At 45.5% G+C, this 20,805-nt stretch overlaps 1 protein-coding gene across 2 annotated transcripts in view; it reads right to left on the bottom strand.

Moving 5' to 3' along the window:
* Uaca (uveal autoantigen with coiled-coil domains and ankyrin repeats) overlaps window positions 1-20,805 on the bottom strand; it is an 89,859-nt gene that overhangs the window by 34,230 nt on the left and 34,824 nt on the right. Inside the window, exons 1-3 of one of the 2 annotated variants that reach the window (XM_050151947.1) lie at window positions 8,121-8,575; window positions 5,186-5,319; window positions 153-241 (exon numbers count right to left, since the gene is read on the bottom strand). In XM_050151947.1, the coding sequence (XP_050007904.1) occupies window positions 153-241; window positions 5,186-5,319; window positions 8,121-8,159 (262 nt within the window). In that variant the 5' untranslated portion in view covers window positions 8,160-8,575. Of the gene's footprint in view, window positions 1-152; window positions 242-5,185; window positions 5,320-8,120; window positions 8,576-20,805 lie in introns of those variants that run through there. The other variant, XM_050151946.1, reaches the window with a different exon arrangement.

Here is a 20,805-nt window from a genome sequence, read left to right as displayed (position 1 = left end):
GAAGGGAGGGAGGGACAGATGGAAGGAGGAGAGGAGGGAAGGGAAGAGGGAGGAGGGAAGGCAGAGGGAAGGGGAAGAGAGGGAGGAAGGAAGAAGTAGAAGAAGGGGTCAATGATGGGCAACGCCCCAGCCTCTTCCTGGAGAAAGCATACCTGCACTGTCGCTGGTTGCAACATCAATTCCATGGGTGAGGATGGCATTCAGACACTCTAGGTTCCCTTTGGATGCCACAACATGGAAGCTAAATGGGAGAGAACATCTGTTATGCCATGCAAACTAACAAAGGCAACAGTTCATGGTGCTAGAGATGGCTCAGTGGTTAAGGGCACTGGCTGCTCTTCCAGAGGACCTGGGTTTAATTCCTAGCATCCATACAGTAGCTCACAACCATCTGCAACTACAGTCCCAGGGGACCCAACACCCTCTTCTGGCCTCCTTGGGAACCAGGCATGCATCAGGTGCACAGACACACATGCAGGCAAAATACCCATGCACATTAAAAAAAATGTTCTACCAACATCATCCTTTATTTAACACACACAACATATACATGTACATACACACACGTGCATACACACATGCACGCACAGTTGTTACAAAGGCTTTGCTTTGTGAGATTGCCTTTAGAGATACAACGTTTTTTGGTTCCCAAATCTGAAATGCTTAAAAATCTGATTCATAAAAACAAGCCAAGGCATTCCAGAAATACCTCCTAGGCATGAAATATTTTAATATCCAACAGCTTTAATAAGAGCTGTTTAAAATGTTATTATATAATATCATTAGCCCTGTAATTTATTATTCTATCAAGACCCTGGTGCTTGAAATTGAATAAAGCACACTTGAATTTTTCCTTTTGCCTGTTTTTGGCATGTTTGTATGACTGATGCATGCATGCACATGCATATGCATGTGTGTCTGTGTATGCACATGTGCATGTACACACGGCACACAGAAGCCCAAGGCTGACTTTAGGAGTCTTCCTCGATCAGGCTCTGCCTTACAGAGGCAGGGTCTCCCATCTGAGTCCAGGATTTCCTGAGAAGGCTGGTCTGAGCAGCCTGCCTGCCCAGAGACCGCCTGTCTCCACTTTCTTAGCCAGAGCTCAGGTAATGATAGGCAGACAGCCACATGCACCCAGCATTTCCACGAGTTCAGGGATGAGAGCTCTGGTCTTCGTGTTTGGGTGGCAAGCATTCATTCTCTAAGTTATTTTCCCAGAACCCATACTAAAACATTTTTTGTTTATCTATGAGATTATTTTGTTTGATTTAAAATATATTAGAACCACACAAAAAATAAAGGTACAGAAAAGGGTTAAGAGCAAAGCAGATCAAAGGTTCTCTCTCTTCAGAGTTAACAGCCTAACCAATGCTTTCTCCTTCTGACAGTGACTAACAGAAACACAGAATTCCGCCCATGTCTGAAGTTTCTCACAAGCAGGCCTCATTGACCAAGCCCCCTAACAAAGTAAGTCAAGCCTGTTAAGATGCTAACCTCAGGCTAGAGGGCTCAGCGGTTAGGCGTACTTGTAGGCATTCCTCCGTTTGGCCACACAGGCTCCCATTTGCATGTGTGTAACATACATGCATACACATCAAATAAAACCTTTTGTTAAAAAGACAAGCTATATCACTTTGAGGCAGGACTGACACCCTCTCCCCCTCACCGCTCTCCCTCCCCCCAGCTGTATCTAGGCTGAGCAAGGTATCCCTCCAACAAGAATGGGCTCCAAAATGCCAGTTCAAGCACTGTCTTCACTACTCTCTGTAGATTAACGTTTTTAGCCCATGTAAGTCCAGTATTGATTCCCTCTGCAGTCTGCGGTTCTCTGCTCACTCAACTGCAAACCCAGTCAACGCAAAGGTGACCATGTTTTACTTTCTGTTATATCCCTAGACACCCGTGTCAGAAGTCACACTCTCAAATGTCTGCTAAGTAAAATGCCGAGAGACAAAATCCAGAGCAGCTTGCAAATTCCCTTCCAGACATCACGTCCCTGCCGTGTGACTCTAGTACTATTGACAGGTGAGACGCAAACTAGAGAGCAAGCCTTCCTCAGGGCAGCAGGGCTACCTTCGGCTTAAATCAGACAGAGGAGAGGTGTCACGAGACAAATTCCTTCTCCATTTTAATAGGACAAATGCACTTGGACCATGGGCATCATTCAATCTCCTTGAGACCCGGAAGAAATCCACTGGACTCCGAAACACACCGTATGGCCTTTTGGAGGCGGTAGCGCCTCCTTCTCACTAAGGTCCTTAGCCTCCTAAGGTTATGTCTTAGGAAATGCCAGTTTGAGGGTCATTTTTCATCCTCAGCTCCACACTTTGGAAGACTGTGGTCTTCAAAACAGTTGACACAGACAGTGCGTGAGAGGGCAGGAGGCATTGCCTACGCTGCCCCAAGCTATAAATAGCAGGTGTACTTCAGGAAGAGGACATGTCAATCATAGAAACATATGCACAGACCTGTACATGAAGCATGAGGAAGCACTTTACAGAAATAAATACTCCTTTGCTACTAAGAGAACCTCCTCCTCCTCCTCCTCCTCCTCCTCCTCCTCCTCCTCCTCCTCCTCCTCCTTCTCCTTTTCCTCCTCATCCTCCTTCTCCCCTTTTTTTCTTTTTGTTTTTGTTTTTGGAGACAAGGTTTCTCTGTAGCTTTGGAGCCTGTCCTGGAACTAGCTCTTGTAGACCGGGCTGGCCTCAAACTCACAGAGATCCGCCTGTCTCTGCCTCCCAAGGGCTTGGATTAAAGGTGTGCACAATCCCCACCCAGCAAGAACCTATTCTTTTTAAATATATGTAGTGTGTGTATCCGTCCATGTGTGTGTGTGTCCCCGTACGGGCGTCTGTGTGTGTTAGCATGTGTATGCCTGTGTGTATCTGTATATATGTCTGTGTGTGTCTGTATGTGTGTGTGTTCATGTGCTTGAAGGTATCTGGAGGCCAGACGAGGGTGCTGGATCCCGGGGAGCTGGAGTTACAGGAGGTTTTATGCTGCCCAGCATGGATATCTATTTTTGTTGTTGTTTCTTGTTTTTGTTTTGTTTTGTTTTGTTTTGAGACAGGTTTTCTCTATGAAACAGCTCTGGCTGTCCTAGAACTCTCTGTAGACCAGGCTGGCCTCAAACTCACAGAGATCCTCCTACCTCCCAAGTGCCAAGATGAAAGCATGCACCCCCACTCCCCAGTGACATGGATATTCTTGCCCACTGAGCTTGGTTTCTACTACCACAGCCATCCCCAGTTCCTTTCTGGAGCCACAACGAATTCAAATACTTGTTGCTTTTTTCTCCTTAGTAGAATTTCAAAACCTTGGGACTAAAGCAATCACTTTGTAGTTAATTATACTGGCTGCTCTTGTAGAAGACCCTGCCCACTTCCCAGCACACACGGTGGCTCACAGCTATCTGCACCTCCAATTCCAAGGATTACAACCCATTTTTCTACTTCTGTGGGCTCCTGCATTCCTGTGGTGCACATACATACACTGGGGCATACACGTGCGTGTGTGCGTGCATACACACACACACACATACACACACACATATTTTCAAAAGTAAAAATAAAAACAGAGTGTTTTCAAAATAAAATTATCCTTTAAAATTTAAAATTAAAATTGTTTTGCTACTAGAGATAATATAGAACGTACATCTGTAACACACTAAATAAATATAGAATGCTTTCATTAAAAAAGAATATATAGTTCGTACATATTAATAAAAAGGAAAGCATTTGCCATGTGAGCACCAGGGAGAAGACTCCTTCCTACAAAGACCTTCCTGGAAGACTAACAGGACACAAGTGTTCACCCCTGACCCCAATTCTGTATGGCTCGGCCAGTTAGGATAATCTCAGGACTGAGCTCTGACAAGAGAGCCCAGGAGATATTCTAGCAACCATTCCAAACCCTGGAAGGAAACAGTCGCACTAAGGACTTCACTGCTCAACATCTTAGCACTGGGGAAAGAAACTAGAAAGACACTCACTTGTAGAGATTACATTTTACCATCTGTATCATGAGCCACATCAAATTGCATGGAATTAAAACAAAATAGAAAAAAATAAAAATAATAACAATAACTTATTTCCTGTAAATAAGAATGCACTCAGGAGGCCGAGGCAGGCAGATCTCCATGAGTTCAAGGCCAGCCTAGTCTACATCTTGGTGAAGTCAGCTAAGGCTACACAGAGAGATCCTGTTTCGGTGAAAACAAACAAACAAACCAGAAGGCTGCTGGATAAAACTGACAGTGAAGCCAATAGGTTCCCAGCTTTATTGCTGTTAAAACCTTCTGAATGTGTAATCACACTTTGCTTTACTGAAATATACATTCCAAAGTCATAATCGACATCAAACAATAATGACTAACTTCCTAATATTCATTTCTATATTTAACATCGGCTTCCAACTATAAGTTTTCGAAAGGAAAAAAAACCCTGCAAGGCTGAGACAGGGCTTTTAGGAAATGGGACTTTTCACCCGTGGTGCTGGAAGGGCTCCCAGCTAAGGCTGCAGAGGCTGTAATTAGAGCCTTACCAGAGTCAGGATCTGCCCTTTAACCCAGCTGCTTCTGTTCCTCCAGAGGAAAATGGTGCAGATCTGGGACAGGAGGGGGAGAGACCTCTGGCTTAGAGGCACACAGCAAGCTGGGAGTCAGTTCACCCAAAAAGGAAGTGGGGGGCTCCCTAACCATGCCTATCTGAGGCACGCTAGGTATTCCAAAGATCCTTGCTTTTCTGCCTGGTCTTGTCGAAACTAATGATCTAAATTAAAAGCTCAGATTGGGGCTTGGAGGAAAGGATGGTGTCCTTTACAGAATACGGCAAAGGAATACAGAAGGAGAACGCTGGAGCCCTCCTTCAGCTCAGGGACTCCTGAGGTCAGAACAAGCTAGAGACGTTCTGCAGACATCAAACTGCTTCTTCTACATGGCTGCTTCAAAGATCGAATACAAGGACTGAAGAAAAGTCTGTCGTGAAAAACCCCAAAGAGCAGAGGCTGTACATCACCTCAGCAGCTGGACACTGGGAGGTATTAAATGGAGGACAATCAGAACTAGTTCACAGTAGACAGTTCTGATTCTGGCTCGTAAAATCACAACGGGAATAGCCACAGTTCACAGGAGCATTTGGATCCCAAGGCTCTACCCAGGCCCCAGGGACAGGGCAATACTCACGCTGATCTGCCTTCCACATCTAGCTTGCCTGGATGGACGCCCTTTTTGGCAAGGATGGAGGACACTTTCTCCACATCCCCCCTTTCAGCAGCCTTCATCAATCGGTCATCATATTTATTCCACTCTGCTGATTGCTACAAAACAAACAAACGAAAAGGATAAAGGAGCATGCTAGTCACATCGCCTTAGTCGGTTCTCTCAGAGAAGGAAAGGGAAAGGGGAGGAGCCCTACACAGTGCGTCATTCCATTTCCAGCTGTACCCCAAATTTCTTTCTCTCTGCTGTGTTTCACCAGAGTAGAAGACCATTTATTTACTTACTTACTAACTTATTGGAGACAGGGTTTCTCTATGTATCCCTGGTTGGCCTAGAACTTGCTATATAGACCAGGCTGGCCTTGAACTCACCTGTTTCTGCTTCCTGGGTGCTGGGATTAAAGGCATACAAAGCCTTTCCAAATATGTGACTCACTGAGATGTCTATTTACCTTAAACTTATAAGAAAATGTCTGTTTTGCATGTCCAATATCCTGTTAGCTATCTCTGGGGCAAAGAAGAGAAATTAATAATTACTGACCACCCGCCCCAAGTCAGGCACAACACCCCAAGACCAGAGAGCTACAATTATGAGATGCTTTTAACAGAAGAAAGGAGTCATGCTGCCAGCATCAAATGACTTGCATGTTGTAGCGGGGTCTTGCTCTGACTGTTCCCTGTTCCCTTAGGGCTCATCCTTTCACAGCTGTCTCTGGTAACTATTTCCCAGCACCCTTAGGTGCAGTGGAATGCCATGTGTACTGTAAGACACTATAGAATGCCTCCTATTTCAAAGGCATTGTTAGAAAACAAACAATACTGTATTGTTAGAATACAAACAATATTGAACAGAATAAGAAATAAAAACATACACGTTAGGATAAAAAGAAACTTTTATACAGGATAAAAAACTAAAGAAAAAAAGACTCTAAAGCACTACCTTTTGTTGTTCTTGTTTTAGAGAGACAGGTGCTCCCTATAGCACCCACGCTGGCCTCAAACTGGGGCCCATTCTCCTGCCTCAGTCTCCCAAGGCTTGCACCACCACTGCCAGCAGGTTTTGTACTTTTGCAAAATCTCAGCGCATATATACTTAAAAGGAAGATGAAGGTAATTTCAAATCCAGGAGGAAGTAGCACACAATTCATATTTCAATAACAAGGTTATGTCAGCTTTGATCAGAGAGCACACCGTGAGGCAAATCTTAGATCTCTTCTCAGTACACAGATGTGCCAAAACATGGAATGAGAATATAAACATCTGGGGCTAGAGAAACGAGTCAGTGGTTAAGAGCACTGGCTGCTATTCCAGAGGATCCAGGTTCAATTCCCAGCACCCACATGGCAGCTCACAACTGTCCAGTTCCAGAGGATCTGACACTCACACAAACATACATGTAGGCAAAACACCAATGTACATAAAGTAAAATTATTTTTAGAAAGAAAATATAAACATATATGCTTACATATATGTGAACATCTAAAAGTGTGAATATGGTATAACATTTAAAAAGGAGACCAAGAAAGAGTTAATATTGGGTGATAAGATAGATGTTTTTAAGCACATAAGATTTAACCTTTTAAAATATCACATTGAGGGTGGAGAGATGACTCAGAAGGTGCTTGCCACCAAGTCTGACGACCTGAGTTTGTTTCCCACGTCCACACGGTAGAGGGAGAAGACTGACATCCCCAAGTTGTCCTCTGCCTTCTGCACATGAGCTATGCGTGTGCACACTCTCATGCATACACACACAAAGGTTTTAAAAGCCGGAAGGTGGTGGCGCACGCCTTCAATTCCAGCACTCAGGGGGCAGAGACAAGAAGATCGCTGTGAGTTCGAGGCCAGACTGGTCTACAAGAGTTAGTTTCAAGACAGGCTCCAAAGCTATAGAGAAATCCTATCTCAAAAACAAACAAACAAACAAACAAAAAACAACAAAAGTTTTTAAAAATGCAATAAATATTACATGAATTCACTGCTAAATCCATACTCAGTGCTGTTTCTGTAACACCACAAGATCAAAGCATTGTCACATAATTGGCAAAGTCAACCAATACTCAGCCCACAAAACCCACTAAACGTTTAACCAGAAAAAAAATCAACTTCCTAAATTTCTATAGCAAATCCTACCAGTTGACTCAAGAAATACTTGAAAGAGAAAATGAAATTGAATGTGAAGACAGATGTAAAAGTTTAATTTCTAATTCACTTCCTTTAACTCACTTTATTTTAACAGACCCTGGTTTCGGCACCTAAAGACTTCAAAAATGATGTACTTCTAACTTCAAAAATTCAAACTGTCAACATGGGAATAAAGTCTACCCTCTGACTCAAAACTTGAACTACAGCTTAGGTGCCCCCTCCCTCTCATTTCAGAGCAAAGCAGCCTAGCTCCAGGTTAGGTGAGCAGCAGTGGATTTAGAGGAAGAGACACTGGGCTGTCAAATGCCCGGAGGATTAGGTCATGCTCACCACACAAATACCTGCTCTAAACTGATTAGTTTATCCTTAGACTTAAAACAACCCGGATCCCCAAGGAAACTTGCTGGGCAGAAAACAGCTCTGCACAGCCCGCAAACTCCAAAGGAAGGCTTTCACAAACAGAAGAAGAAAGTAATTCAATGTGACTAAAGTCCCATGCTAGTGAGTGGTTCTAAGACTGGCTTCATCAAGAGCCGCTCCCAGCTCTGGCCCCACAGTTAACAGCTCTGCCGCCCAGTTACTAACATTCTAGCTTGTGCTGTTTAAGCCCAGAAAAACAAAGCTCTTGTGAGTTGCTGTTGATACGGTGGCAAACCAGAAGGAAAACCATCAGCACAGAGGCGTCGTTAGTAAGACAGAGCACTTTAAAAGCACACGGGAAGCCTGTGTGCGGATCTGTTCCACAAGGTACCTACTGTGTGCTTAGGAGCGCAAGAGAGCCAACAGTTCATCATAGCCAGGCTTCTGGTTCCTGTTGTGAGACCGTGACCGATCCTGCATTAAATTACAAATCTCGTCTGCAGACTCCTCGCAAGGGCCTCGGCCCCTCACATGCTGGGTTGCATGTAGCTTGAATCTCCAGACTTATTTTCTTCATCTTCTGGCCCCTTCTCCACACTCATGAGGCTGAAAACTTCTTCTCCTTGCTGCCAGGCACTGAAGGCAGGGCTGCCCGAGTCAGGTATGTAACTCCTCCTCTTTCTTCCTCTCTTGTGAGCCGCTGGCTTTAAAAGTCGTCCCCTTTCAGGGACCCCATTGGAAGACACCCCACATCCTGCTTCATCCACACAGCAGCCCGGGCGCTGCTGTGCATGCGACTGGCCACCTCCGGAGTGACCGGTAAACAGTGTGTGGCCTGGAACCATCAGCACAGTTCTATTTTAGATTCCATAGGACCTGACAGCTGGGTGATAGAAAAGGGCCAGGAACTTGTTGTCAATGCATGCCTTCCCTCTGAGTAACCAAACCCGGGTCTCCTGGGGAAATGACTCAAGCGCATTGTGAAACATGCTGACCGCATCAATACAAATCAGTGCAAGTGTGTGACGAGGTGACCAGGAGGCGCACAGACGGATCTGGTTGTTCAACGAAACAGTATTTAGAGCTGGTTTCAATCTTACGGTCATCTAACACGGCGTTTCACTAGCCTAGACAAACAGGATATACAATTCTATTTAAAGCAAATGTGTCATGCTTTCATTTAAGGAAACACACACACAATCGCCCCACTTTGAGTGTTAGTACCCCTAGCAGGCTTGCTCTGCGTACAACCAGGTTTCAGCTTACAACTGCTGCCAGTCTGTCTCCTTGCATGTCAGACAAGAGGGACAAGGGCACTGCCAGGACAACACCATGGTGAAGTCTGCACCATAAATTTTAATTTAAAAATTTAAATTTAACTCAGTGTTCTGCGTTTCCAAACTAAGTGCCCTGCCTGTTAGGATGAGTACACACTGTACCAGTGGAAAGTCAAATGATCTGGATTCGTGGATAAAAGCAAAACACAGCAAAATAAACTGATTGAAACTGAAGGAAACCAATCTATCCGGAAGCCAAGCTTCATTATAAACACAGCTATGTGGGCGGAGAAAGGCAACAGCCCCCCTGTGCTCATATTCCTACAATACCAAAATTCCCCATATTACCTAGGCTGTTCCGTCTTCCAGTCCAGGGTGTGGTGTGTGTGTGTGTGTGTGTGTGTGTGTGTGTGTGTGTGTGTGTGTGTGTTTACTGTGTTCTACATATCACAACAGCATGAGGATGATTTATATATTCTCTAAAAACACACATTCAGGAAAACTGCTTGGTTGAAATGTGACAGATACCAAGCAAGGCTTAGAGGAAGGAGGTGACTGTCCCACCATAGATCACGCTGCCAGTTAAAAATGCTGCATGAAACTTCAACAAGGAACCGGTTCCCTCCGGTTGCAGTATAAACCATGAGGCCCATATTCTAATTATAAAACATACATGGCCACACACCCAGATGAATTCTTCTGAAAACAATGAGGTGCTTTCCTCCCAGACCACAGGAGATACCAAGGGGTTGTGTGACCCCAGAGACTCCGCCCAGCCTACTCACTCTTCAGGGGAGATCAGGCCCCCGCCTTTGGGGTAACAAAGCAAGCACGGGGAGGCTGAAAGGACTCTCCAAAGTTACATTAGGGGTTCTTGGCTCAGGAGATGGGCTGTGTGCCTTTGTGCAGACGGCTGCCCCAAAAGCCACAGTCCCATCCCTAGTCACACCCCCTCCACAAAGGCTCCCTAAGAACCAGAGTAGAGCCCTGGCTCTGCTGCCCCGGATCTAGTGGCTTATTCCCTAGCTCCCACGGAGTGACTCTCAAAATGTCATGTCCCCAGAGGCCTCACAGACCCCTATATCTGAGTGTGCCCCCCTCACTCCACCCCATTCCTCTAGCAAGTCCCAGGGACCTTTCTTCAAACTGCAGACATCTCCTACATCCATCCGTTCCCCATCCCCCACGACCCCTCCAACTCTACTACACAGCAGAGGGCTTTGTTCTTTTTCCTGGGGCCACTGGGTTCCTATTCAGGGTAGGGAAAATTCCAGTCCCTGAATCCTCTCTCTCCCACACTCCCCATTAACTAGGCAGGATCCACACTACCCGTGGCAGAAAGCTGTGGGTGGCTCAGCTAGTTGCGAGTGGGTCCTTCACTTAACCAAAGATTCTTCTGGCCCTCCCCTCAGGTCTGCCTGTCAGACTTGGAAGACCTCTCTGGGCCCTCAGAAGTACTGTCAGCAGTGGTTTAGGAAGGAGCTTCAGGGTTGGACAAACCTGAGCTCAGAGCCAGGCCTGCCACCACCTGCAGTGTGCACCAGGGGAGCACTATACGCTTGAGCCTCTGGTCCCTGACCTCAAAGACAGCAGCAGAGAAAGCTTCCAGCAAAACCAGACTGGATACACTTCAAAAGCTTGGTGAGGGGACTGGACCCAAATATCCAAAGTGGAAGGGATTGGTCAGTTACAAGTGTTCCTAGCCAAGCCAGAGACACTAAAAACAAAACAAAACAAAACAAAAATTATTTTCAAAAATGAACAAAAAAGTAAAAAGAAAAAAAAAAAAAACTCAAACGTTTCTTCCTTCTTTCCTCTGTCCTCTTCACCCCAGGTAGCCAACTCAGTGACAGCCGCTCTGCTTTTGTTTGTTCTGATCTTTTGAGGCAGGTCTCACACATCCAGGCTGGCCTGGAACTCCACACAGCAGACAATGACTATAAACTTCTGACCCTCCTGCCTCCACCTGCCAGCTATAGTACTGGGTCCTAGGAGTGTGCTGCCATGCCCAGGTTGTAGGGTACTCACTGCACACCAGGCCAACATTCCTGCCCAACTGATCCCTTACGATTTTCTCTATAAGGGTATTGGGACAGAAAAAAACCTTTTCAATCTTTACTCAGTCAGGGTCTCTGGGTCAGGGTCCTTAGTGACTGCTAACGTCACACAAAGGTGACTTCATCATCTGGCAGCCGAGCACACCATCACCTTTGAAGTAGTCTAAGCAAAAATTTAAAAATAAAGGTCTACCCAAACTTATGGAACTAATCTTTTACAAAAAAATCCAAGGGGAGAGAGAAATATAATAAACCATAAATGTACTATGTAGTGTACAGAAATAAAAATTTTTAAAAAAATAAAAAGAAAAATAGGGGCAATCATAGTTTCTTTAAAAAAAATAGCAAGAAAGGGCTGGAGAGATGGCTCACTGGTTAAGAGCACTTGTTGCTCTTACAGAGCATCTGTGTTCCATTCTCAGCACACAACTGTAGCTCCAGTTCTAGGTGATCTGACACCCTCTTCTGGCCTCCACAGGCACTGTACACACACGGCACACATATATGCAGGCAAAACACTCAAACACATAAAATCTAAAAAAAAAAAATACAGCAAGAAATAAAGATGGAAGTAGCTAAATTAAAAGGGACATGGGAATCTTAACAGATGAACACACAAGCAGCAAGGCAGTGAGCTTTAGGACTGTGACTACTGACTGCACACTTAAGGACATTGAACAATAATCAGTGTAAACCCAATTCAATAACACATCTGAAAAATGAAGTACTATAATAAAACACTGACAGAATCCATCACTAGAATTCAAGGAGGGGTCATGGAATGAAATCAAACAGCATCATACACTAAGTGACCTGGACAGAGGATAGCTTCTCAACTAAAGCAAAGTATTTGGTGAGCTTTGGCAGCCTTCCACAATCAAGGAGACTGTCAGGCTGACAAGACGGGCGCAGCACAGAAACATCTGAGTTCAATCCCAGGACCCACATGGTGGAGGAGAGAACAGATTCCTGCAAGTTCTCCTCTGACCTCCACGTGTGCACTGGGGCATGCACACACATGCACCCACATGGAATAAAAATACAGCAAAAGATTTAAAACTGCATTTATCTTCTACAGGTTGCCTTTTATCTGGTAGATGATTAACAAGCACCCTGCCTTTTCACTCAGCTCTCTGCTGCTTCTGCTGGACGGAAGTGTTCACACTGGAGGTGACTCTTTGGGATCACTTTTGCTATGGCGTCATATGTGGCAACGCCATCGTGAAGGCTTCTCTTGTGTTTCTTCTGGTTTTACAGTAATAAGGCGTGTGGTGTCAAGGTCTGTGAGCATGTGAAGGCAGCTGGTTTCTTTCAACTGGATGTAATATAAGAGGTTAGCATCATTCTTTTGTGAGTAGATAACCAGTTTTCCCAGCAGTGATTGCTAAGACATGATTTTAGACTCATTAGGGTAACTACCATCAGAAAAAAAAAAAAAAAAAAAAAAAAAAAAAAAAAAAAAAAAAAAAAAAAAAAAAAAAAAAAAAAAAAAAAGAAGAAGAAGAAAAAGAAAGGAAAAGAGATGTTAAGAGAGCATGAGGCCGCTCTACTCCTGGGCATCCATTCCAAAGAATCCCCATGCCCTCTGCAGCAGCCAGGAGCAGAAGCAGCCCAGGCGATCCCTGATGACTGAAACGGAATATTACGCAGTTCTTTTTTTTATTTTTTTATTTTTTTATTTTTTATTTTTTTTGGTTTTTTCGAGACAGGGTTTCTCTGTGGCTTTGGAGCCTGTCCTGGAACTAGCCCTGTAGACCAGGCTGGTCTCGAACTCACAGAGATCCGCCTGCCTCTGCCTCCCGAGTGCTGGGATTAAAGGCGTGCGCCACCACCGCCCGGCCAACAGTTCTTAACAATGAAGGCAATCACATCCCAGGGGAACCCCATGCTAAGTAAGATAAGTTGGTCTCCTCCCCTCCTCCTCTTTCTCTCTCTCTCTTTCTTTCTCTCTGTCTGTCTGCTCCTCCCGTTTCCCCCTTCTCTGTCTCACACACACACACACACACACACACACACACACACACACACTCTATATATATATATATATGTATATATATATATATATGGCCACCTTCATAGACTTTAAAGTAATTAAATTCACAGAAACAAACAAACAAATAAACTGAATGGGGTAGTCAGTTGTCAGAGTCAGCGGGAGGGGAGGGGAGGGGAGGAGAGTGGCTGGTGAAGGACTGGTCAGCCCTGCAGGCTGAGGAACTTCTGTAGCTCGGCTGTGGGACACTGTGAACACACTTAACTGCACACTTAACATTGGCATGAGTCTATGCTACACTTTATAGTAGGATGATTTCATATTATGCTAGGATTTTCAGCCCAGCAATAATTTCTAAAATAAATGTGATTTTCTATGATAGCATTAAAAAGATTAATACAAACTTATACACATGGTCTGGGTGGCGGGGAGGCCTGCCGAGTTAGCTGGTGCACCTCGGACTTTCCTGCTCTACCCGTGGATCCACACACTTAATAGAGAACCTTATCTTAAACTGCGTCGCCCGGTTACCAGAGAGGCCCAGTGGTCACCAAAAGCAGCAGTAGCCCATTGTCCCCCTGCAGTTCTTTACAAAGCCACCTGCTACGAACATCCAGAGTGTCTTGGCAAGTGGCAGCCAGACACTTACAGAAAGCCCTGCAGGAGTAAATGCAAGTCTTCTGTGCTGACTAGTTTTAGGTCAACTTGACACAAAATAGAGTCATTTTGGAGGAAGTCACATCAAAAGAGAAACCAGGCTACCAAACTGGCCTGCAGGCAAGGCCGCGGTGCATCTTCTGAGTTGATAATTGGTGTAGGAGGGCACAGCTCACTGTGGGTGGGGCCACCCCTGGGCTGGTGGACCTGAATACTATAAGAAAGCAGGCTGAGCAAGCCATGAGGAACAAGCCAGTGAGCAGCACCCCTACATGGCCTCTGCATCAGCTCCTGCCTCCAGGTCCCTGCCCTGCTTGAGCTCCTGCCCTCACTGCTTTGATGATGAACTGTTACATGGAGCAGTGAGTGGGACAAACCCTTTCCTTCCCAGCTGTTTTTGGCCATGGTGTTTCACCATAGCAACAGTAATCTAAGTTAAGGCACCTGGGTTCCAAGATGGCACCACTGTGCTGGGGTGGCAGGACTAGAAACCACTGGTCACAGGCTGTATAGATTTAAAGAGAGGACACAAGACACAGAGACAGACTGTGATGTGAACTGTAATCTGAAATCAACACTTTCCTCTCCAAGCTGCTTTTGGTCATGGTTTCCCTCACAGCAACACAAACCCTAAGACACATCTGAACACAAGCAGCCCGACTTTCCTGAGAAGCATCAGCATTTACCCAAAGGATAACATGCATTTCTTTTTTAATTTTAGGTGTATGTGTATGTACATAGGTGTTTGTGTGTGTGTTTGCATGTATGCAGGTGCACATGTGCACTTGTGTCTGGAAGATGCAGGACAGCCTCCAGGTCACCCTCAGGAGCACTTATCTACCTCCTAGCCTGGCTGGCCAGGGACCCCAGGGACCCTCCCCTCTGGCTGACTCTCTGTGTTGGGATTATAGGTCCGCCACACCACCCAGCATTTTTTCATGGGCTCTGGGGGTTAAACTTGGGTCTTTGTGCATGTAAGGCAAGAATTTTCCCAAATGAAGCATCCTCCAGCAAAGACAGTTCCATGGTTAGTCACTACACTGGTCTGAGAAGGAGATAATCAGCTCCAAATGCAGCTATCCAAAATACCTATGGTAAAGTCAAATTACAGCTGCTTCTAAAGGATAAATACAACATTCTAACGCAGAACAGCTATTTCACTAGGTGGGTCTAGCTGGATGATAATGTTAAACCCTGTAGCGGCTCGAGTGAGGAATGTCCCCCAGAACCTCAGGCATTTGAAAACTTGGTCCCCAATTGGCAGTGCTGTCTGGGGGAGGTTATGGATCATTTATTACGGGATCCTTGCTGGAGGAAGCAAGTCACTGGGGACAAGCTTTTAGCGTATATAGCCTCACCCCACTTCCAGTTCACACTCTCGGCTTTCTAAGTGTGGATGGATGGAACTGGGATCTCTCAGCTTCCTGCTCCAGCTGCCGGCTGCCATGCTCCCCCTGCCATTATGGACTTTCCCTCCAGAGCTGGAAGTCCAATGACCCCTTCCTTCACAGGTCAGGTTAGGTCCTTGTGTTTCATTACAGCAGCAGAGACGCAACTAAACCAACACAAAGTAAGAACTCCCAGGTCTTAACATGGGCCCCCATTCATACCAACTGTAAATTCAAAACTTTTTCAGAAATGGGATAAAATTTTTGGAAAATTTTAGAGCACTGTGTGTTGGGCCAGGTGTGGTGGTGCACACCTTCACAGGCAGAGGCAGACAGATCTCTGTGAGTTTAAAACCATGGTCTGTAGCGTGAGTGCTGGGACAATCAGAGTACACAGCAAGACCTCTGACCCTGTTTCAAAAACAAAACAGCAACAAAAGAAATGCAAGTTCAATCCAGAAAAATCTAGGTTACTTTTACATTTATAAATGTAAATGGAGATTACCCATAATCTCCCTGCTATGCGTTGGTTCTGAAATGTCCCCAAAAGTTCATATGTTGAAGGCTTGGCCAGTAGCCCTTAGAGTGGGACCTTTGAGAGGTGACTGCATCCCAAGGGCTCTGGTTCATGATCTGATTCGTCCGTTAATGAATATGTACTGGGTTTTCTGGAGGCGGAGGACTGCAGGGAAATGGAGGGAATGGATCACTGGGGGTGGCCTCTTTAAAGGCACTGATAATCCTGTCCTCTTTCCCCCCTTTCTCCCACACCCCTCTCATTTCTGGACTCCTGCCTCTAGCACTCACTCCTGACAATACAATGCCTGCCTCATCACCACGTGAAAGTGGCAGAGCCAGCCATGGACACAAAACTCCAAAACTGAGCCCAAACGCCTAAGCCAATTGTCTCAGCCTCACGATCTGATATTTGTCTCTAGGCAAATAGTGTCAAGTAAGTTAAATTACAGGATATACAACTAACAGTTGCTGAAAAATTCTTTGGCCTGTGGGGAGTCCTCCACCCCCCAGGTATCTGGTCACTGAGTATTTACAAGTTGACAGCTCAGGCATTTTGTCTCAGAAAAAGGAACTAACTGGCATGCCCACTGTAAGGAGTGACCTTTTTTAAAAATCTGTGTGATTTCAACACTTGGTGTAAATTCACTTAGTATTCAGGATAGAAAGTCCTAAGGGAAAAAGTTATAGATGTAAAGAAATAGGAAGGTCTTAAAATATGGGCAAATTGGGGCCAGTGAGAGGGCTCAGCTAGTGAAGAGACCATCCGTCAAGGCTGGCAGCCTGAGTTTGCTCCCCAGTATGATTGCCACAGCATCCTCATGCACGCTCACAAGAGACAATCCAGTACCAAGTATCCCTTTTGACAATCACATTAAAACAAAGGGCTCTCACTCTAAAGTCGCATTCTGCGAGACCTGCAGAGCTCACCTCCTCCATGACTCTCAACCCCACGGAACACTTCTCTGACCAGATGCATGCAGAGTTTCCCACATGCCAAGCAGGTGACACCTGGGTGTCCCATAGCTGAACTCTTACTTGGAGGTAGTTCCTGCTCTTCCAGGTAGAGAGCCCAGCAGCCCCCACATCACAGACGCTATGATTTAAACAGACTAAACTGTTCACGCTGAATTTGGTCCTCAGGGTGTCTGGTGATCAGTCGCTGACAGGGACTAAGCTTTTCTTGAAGGACTGGGCTAGTTACCAGTACAGCAGTGCTGAGAGGTGAGGGCACCGGGCCTTGCTTGTCTTCCATGTTAGGATGCCCTCCCCAGGAAAAAGATCCTGACTCTATGATCTTGAACTCCCTAGCCTCTAGAGCTGAGTCAAAAGAAACTTACCTTCTTTTAGAAACCACCAGGTCTCGGGTATTCTGCTATGGCCACAGGAAAACATACTAAGGCATTCCAATTGCCATCCCCATGTTGTGGCCTGTCTTTCTGTCAGGCTGGCTACCAATCATGTTCCCACAATCCCCTCTTCTACTTGGTCAATTTGCCAGAACAGCCCAAAAAGTGGCCACTACTTTTGGAGAGACTACTACAGAATTGCCAGGGCTACAGCTAAAGACGAATAAAGAGATGCTCAGGGCAGGCTCGTCTCCTGGGGTGTACCCTCCAGGAAGCTCTTCCAGCCCTGGTCTTCCCCGTTTCCATGGAGACTGTCAACCATTCTGCAGGTCCTCTGTCCTCCCCAGAGGATGCCATCTGCTCTAAGGCTACAGAACACTTAGACGCCTTTAAGACTTCTTGGCTTGTAATCTTTCTACGAACTAAACTATTTCTTCTTCTCTGAGCAAATGAAAAACATCTTCTCTGATGTAGAAATACAAATATCTCTTATAACTTTAATAAGCCTCATGTGGGTACATGTCTTTGATATTTCCATTACTCCGGAGGAAAACGCAGACAACTGTGAGTTTGAGGCCAAACTGATCTACATAGTGAGTTCCAGGCTAGCCAGGCAACATAGTGAGAACCTATCTCAAAAATAACAACAACAACAACAATATAATGATAAACAACTCAGATGTGACAGCCTTTACAGCAAAAAAAGAAAGAAAGAAAGAAAGGAAGGAAGGAAGGAAGGAAGGAAGGAAGGAAGAAAGAAAGAAAGAAAGAAAGAAAGAAAGAAAGAAAGAAAGAAAGAAAGAAAGAAAGAAACCATTTACATTTACATGTACTGTCTGAATTACATACTGTTCCTAAGGTTTGGCCCTGGGAATGCTAAGCCCAAACCTCCCTCTAAGTAGAACGTGATGCTCTAATGGTGAAGGACAAAGGGTAAACCAGGGGAAAGAGGCACTGTCAAGGAAGCTGGGGAAAATGAGGTGGATGAGATGGGAGGAGTCAAGCATGGCAATCAGGAAAGGCTGCTCTGAGGCCTGCAGGAGAGCAGAGAGCCAGTTCTGAGTGATGGGGACCAGCCACAAGGATTTCCATCCCAGCAGGGACCCACTGCTGAAAGGAGCCTGGTATATTCCAAGAAAGATGAAGGAATTCCAGGAAAGATACATGCCGGAGGGCAAGGCCCAGACCAAAAACATGGATTCCTAGTTTTAGCATAAACACATTTGTTTCCAAAGGAACTTCCTCAGAGGCCAGTGTGACTGCCTTTAGGAGACTCTTATGGACATGTTGAAACCACCTCTGGCTGAGGAGGGAGCTTAGAGGGTAATACTGAGGGTGTGAGGACTGGAATTTGAATCCCCAGCGGCCTCATGTGCCTATAATCAAACACTGTGCGGATGAAGAAAGGTGAGGCTTGCTATTGCTATCCCAGCTCCAGGTTCAGTGCATACATCATGCAGACATGCATATATACCACATACACATGCACCACACACACATGCACATACACCACACACACATACCCATAAACATCACACACAACATATGCGCAAACACCACACACATACATCATGCACATATATACACAATCATGTGCATATACCATACATGTATGCATATACTATACACACATACTCACACCAAAGTTTTTTACACTTCCAAGATTTTATCTCGAATAACCGCTTGAAATGTTTACAAGGCCAAGTAATTACTAGAAACCACCAAATATCATAATCTACCTCACCCATTCCTAAAAATACAAGCAAAATTTTCAACTATACTTTAAAAAGAATAGAAGTTTGGGCCAGTGAGGTGGTTGAACAGGTAAAGAGAGTGCCAAGCCCAGCAATGTGACTTCGCTCCCCAGGATCCAGTGGTGGAAGCGGAGAAGCGCCTGCAAGGTGTCCTCTGCCCTCCACATGCACCACGGGATGCATGCCCCCTCCTTCCACCATGCAAACAAATGTGCAGCATGGTGGCACATGCCTTTAAGTCCTAGCACTCAGGGGCAGAAACAGGCAAATCTCTGAGTTCTGGGCCCCCTGGAACTACATAGTAAGACCCTGTCTATAAAGAAATATTTTTAATTAAAACCAGCAGCTCACAATCTCAAGATAAAAGCCTTTCTGGGGGAGGCTCTAAAGACAACTAAATAAAACCTTCCCTAGTAGAAAATATATGAGCATGCTAAACAATGAATTCCAAGTGTCGGCCTGAAACGCAGCCCAACTGGCTTCTATAGTACCCTGTCATTACCAGTACGCCTCATTACTAAAACCCAAGGCAGGTTCCAGCCCTGCTCAGAACCAAGCAACCGGAGAGCAAAGCTCCCAGGCTTTCACATTCCTCACAGATTAGGCTGCACACCAAGACCTGCTCTGCGGCTCAATGGGCTGGGGTGGTTACAAACATTTCCTGGGTTCTGGCTAGTCCAAAGGTCATTTAGACCCCCTCTTATGTAACAGAAGAGGAAGGGAAAAGAATGAGCTAAGAAAACAAACGCTGCACAGCCAGCTTCTGTGCCTCAGACCACTCTTCTTCTCCATGAGTCTTTCCCTGTCCCTGCTCGCTTACGTGATGCCCCATGCCTCGCTATCTACCCTACCACTGCATGCCCAGAAAGCGTGGCATTAGGTCTCACTGGACAAACAGAGGGAAGGGAGTGTATACTCCATCTTCTTCCTGATGAAGGCATAGGAGACTTCACCCCACTTGATTGACTTCCTCTATTTACTGACAAGGACAGGCTAGGAGCTGGCTCCGTGGGAAAGTGCTTGCATGCAATCATGAGGATCTTCCTTCAGGTCCCGCACCACAGCCAGGCAGCCAATCAGTGAGCTCCAGCTTCAGTGAGAGACTTAGGCGGATGGTGGCATTCTAGTTGAGATTTCTACTGCTGTGACAAAACACTGTGACCAAAAGCAACTTGAAGAGAAAGGTTTATTTCAGCTTAGAGTTTCACATCACAGTCCATCGCTGAGGAAAGTCAATGCAGGAATTCAAACAGGGCAGGAGGGAGGTAGACCATGGAGGAGAGCTGCTTACTGGCCTGCTCCTTGTGGCTTGCTCAGCCAGCTTTCTAACAGCATCTAGGACCACCTGCCCTGGGGGTGCACCACCCCCTGGGCACATCAATAATCAATCAAGATAATACCCCCACAGACTTGCCTACCAATCAACCATATTCTCAATAGTGGTGCCCTCTTCTCTGAGAAGTTGACATAAAACTAGCCTACACAGAGGGCAACTGAGGAAGACATTCATCAACCTCAGGCCTCCACACAAAATCAATGGGCATGCATGTGTGGGCACACATATACACCTACCCACATTTGCACATGTACACAGAAACACAGACAAAAATGTCAGAGGTAAAAATGATGACGATTTAAATAACAAGCTTGACTTCTTTGGGATCTCAAGTGACCGTGAAATCTGGAAGAAAACTTTTTTTAAAGAACTAGAATCAAAAGAAAGCAACACTCTGCCAAGAGTTCCTGGCCTCCCAGCTCGATTCTATTCTAGGCTACTGCTTAAATACCAGACTGTCCAGCCCTAACTAAGGCAGACGTGGGCTCCTTTATTAGCACTGTCTGGGCCTTCAAGAAAGTTTATTAAAAATATAGAACAGCCAGACTGGTGCACAGGCCTGTAACCACAACTCCTTGGAGTCTGAGCCAGGAGGATCACAAGTTCAAGGCCAGCGTAAACTAGAGTGAATTTAAGGCTAGTCAAGGCAGCTTACTTAGACTATACTCTAAAACGAAATGCAGAAAGAGGGATGAAGGCAAAACAGAGTACTTAATTAGGGTGTGTGAGGCCCTTGGTTCAAAACAAAGAGAT

Source organism: Alexandromys fortis, unplaced genomic scaffold, assembly GCF_014885135.2.
Source record: "Alexandromys fortis isolate MF-2015 unplaced genomic scaffold, M_Fortis_MF-2015_v1.1 scaffold_70, whole genome shotgun sequence".
Classification (NCBI taxonomy): Eukaryota; Metazoa; Chordata; class Mammalia; order Rodentia; family Cricetidae; genus Alexandromys; species Alexandromys fortis.
This window is presented reverse-complemented; position numbering and strand designations above follow the sequence as displayed.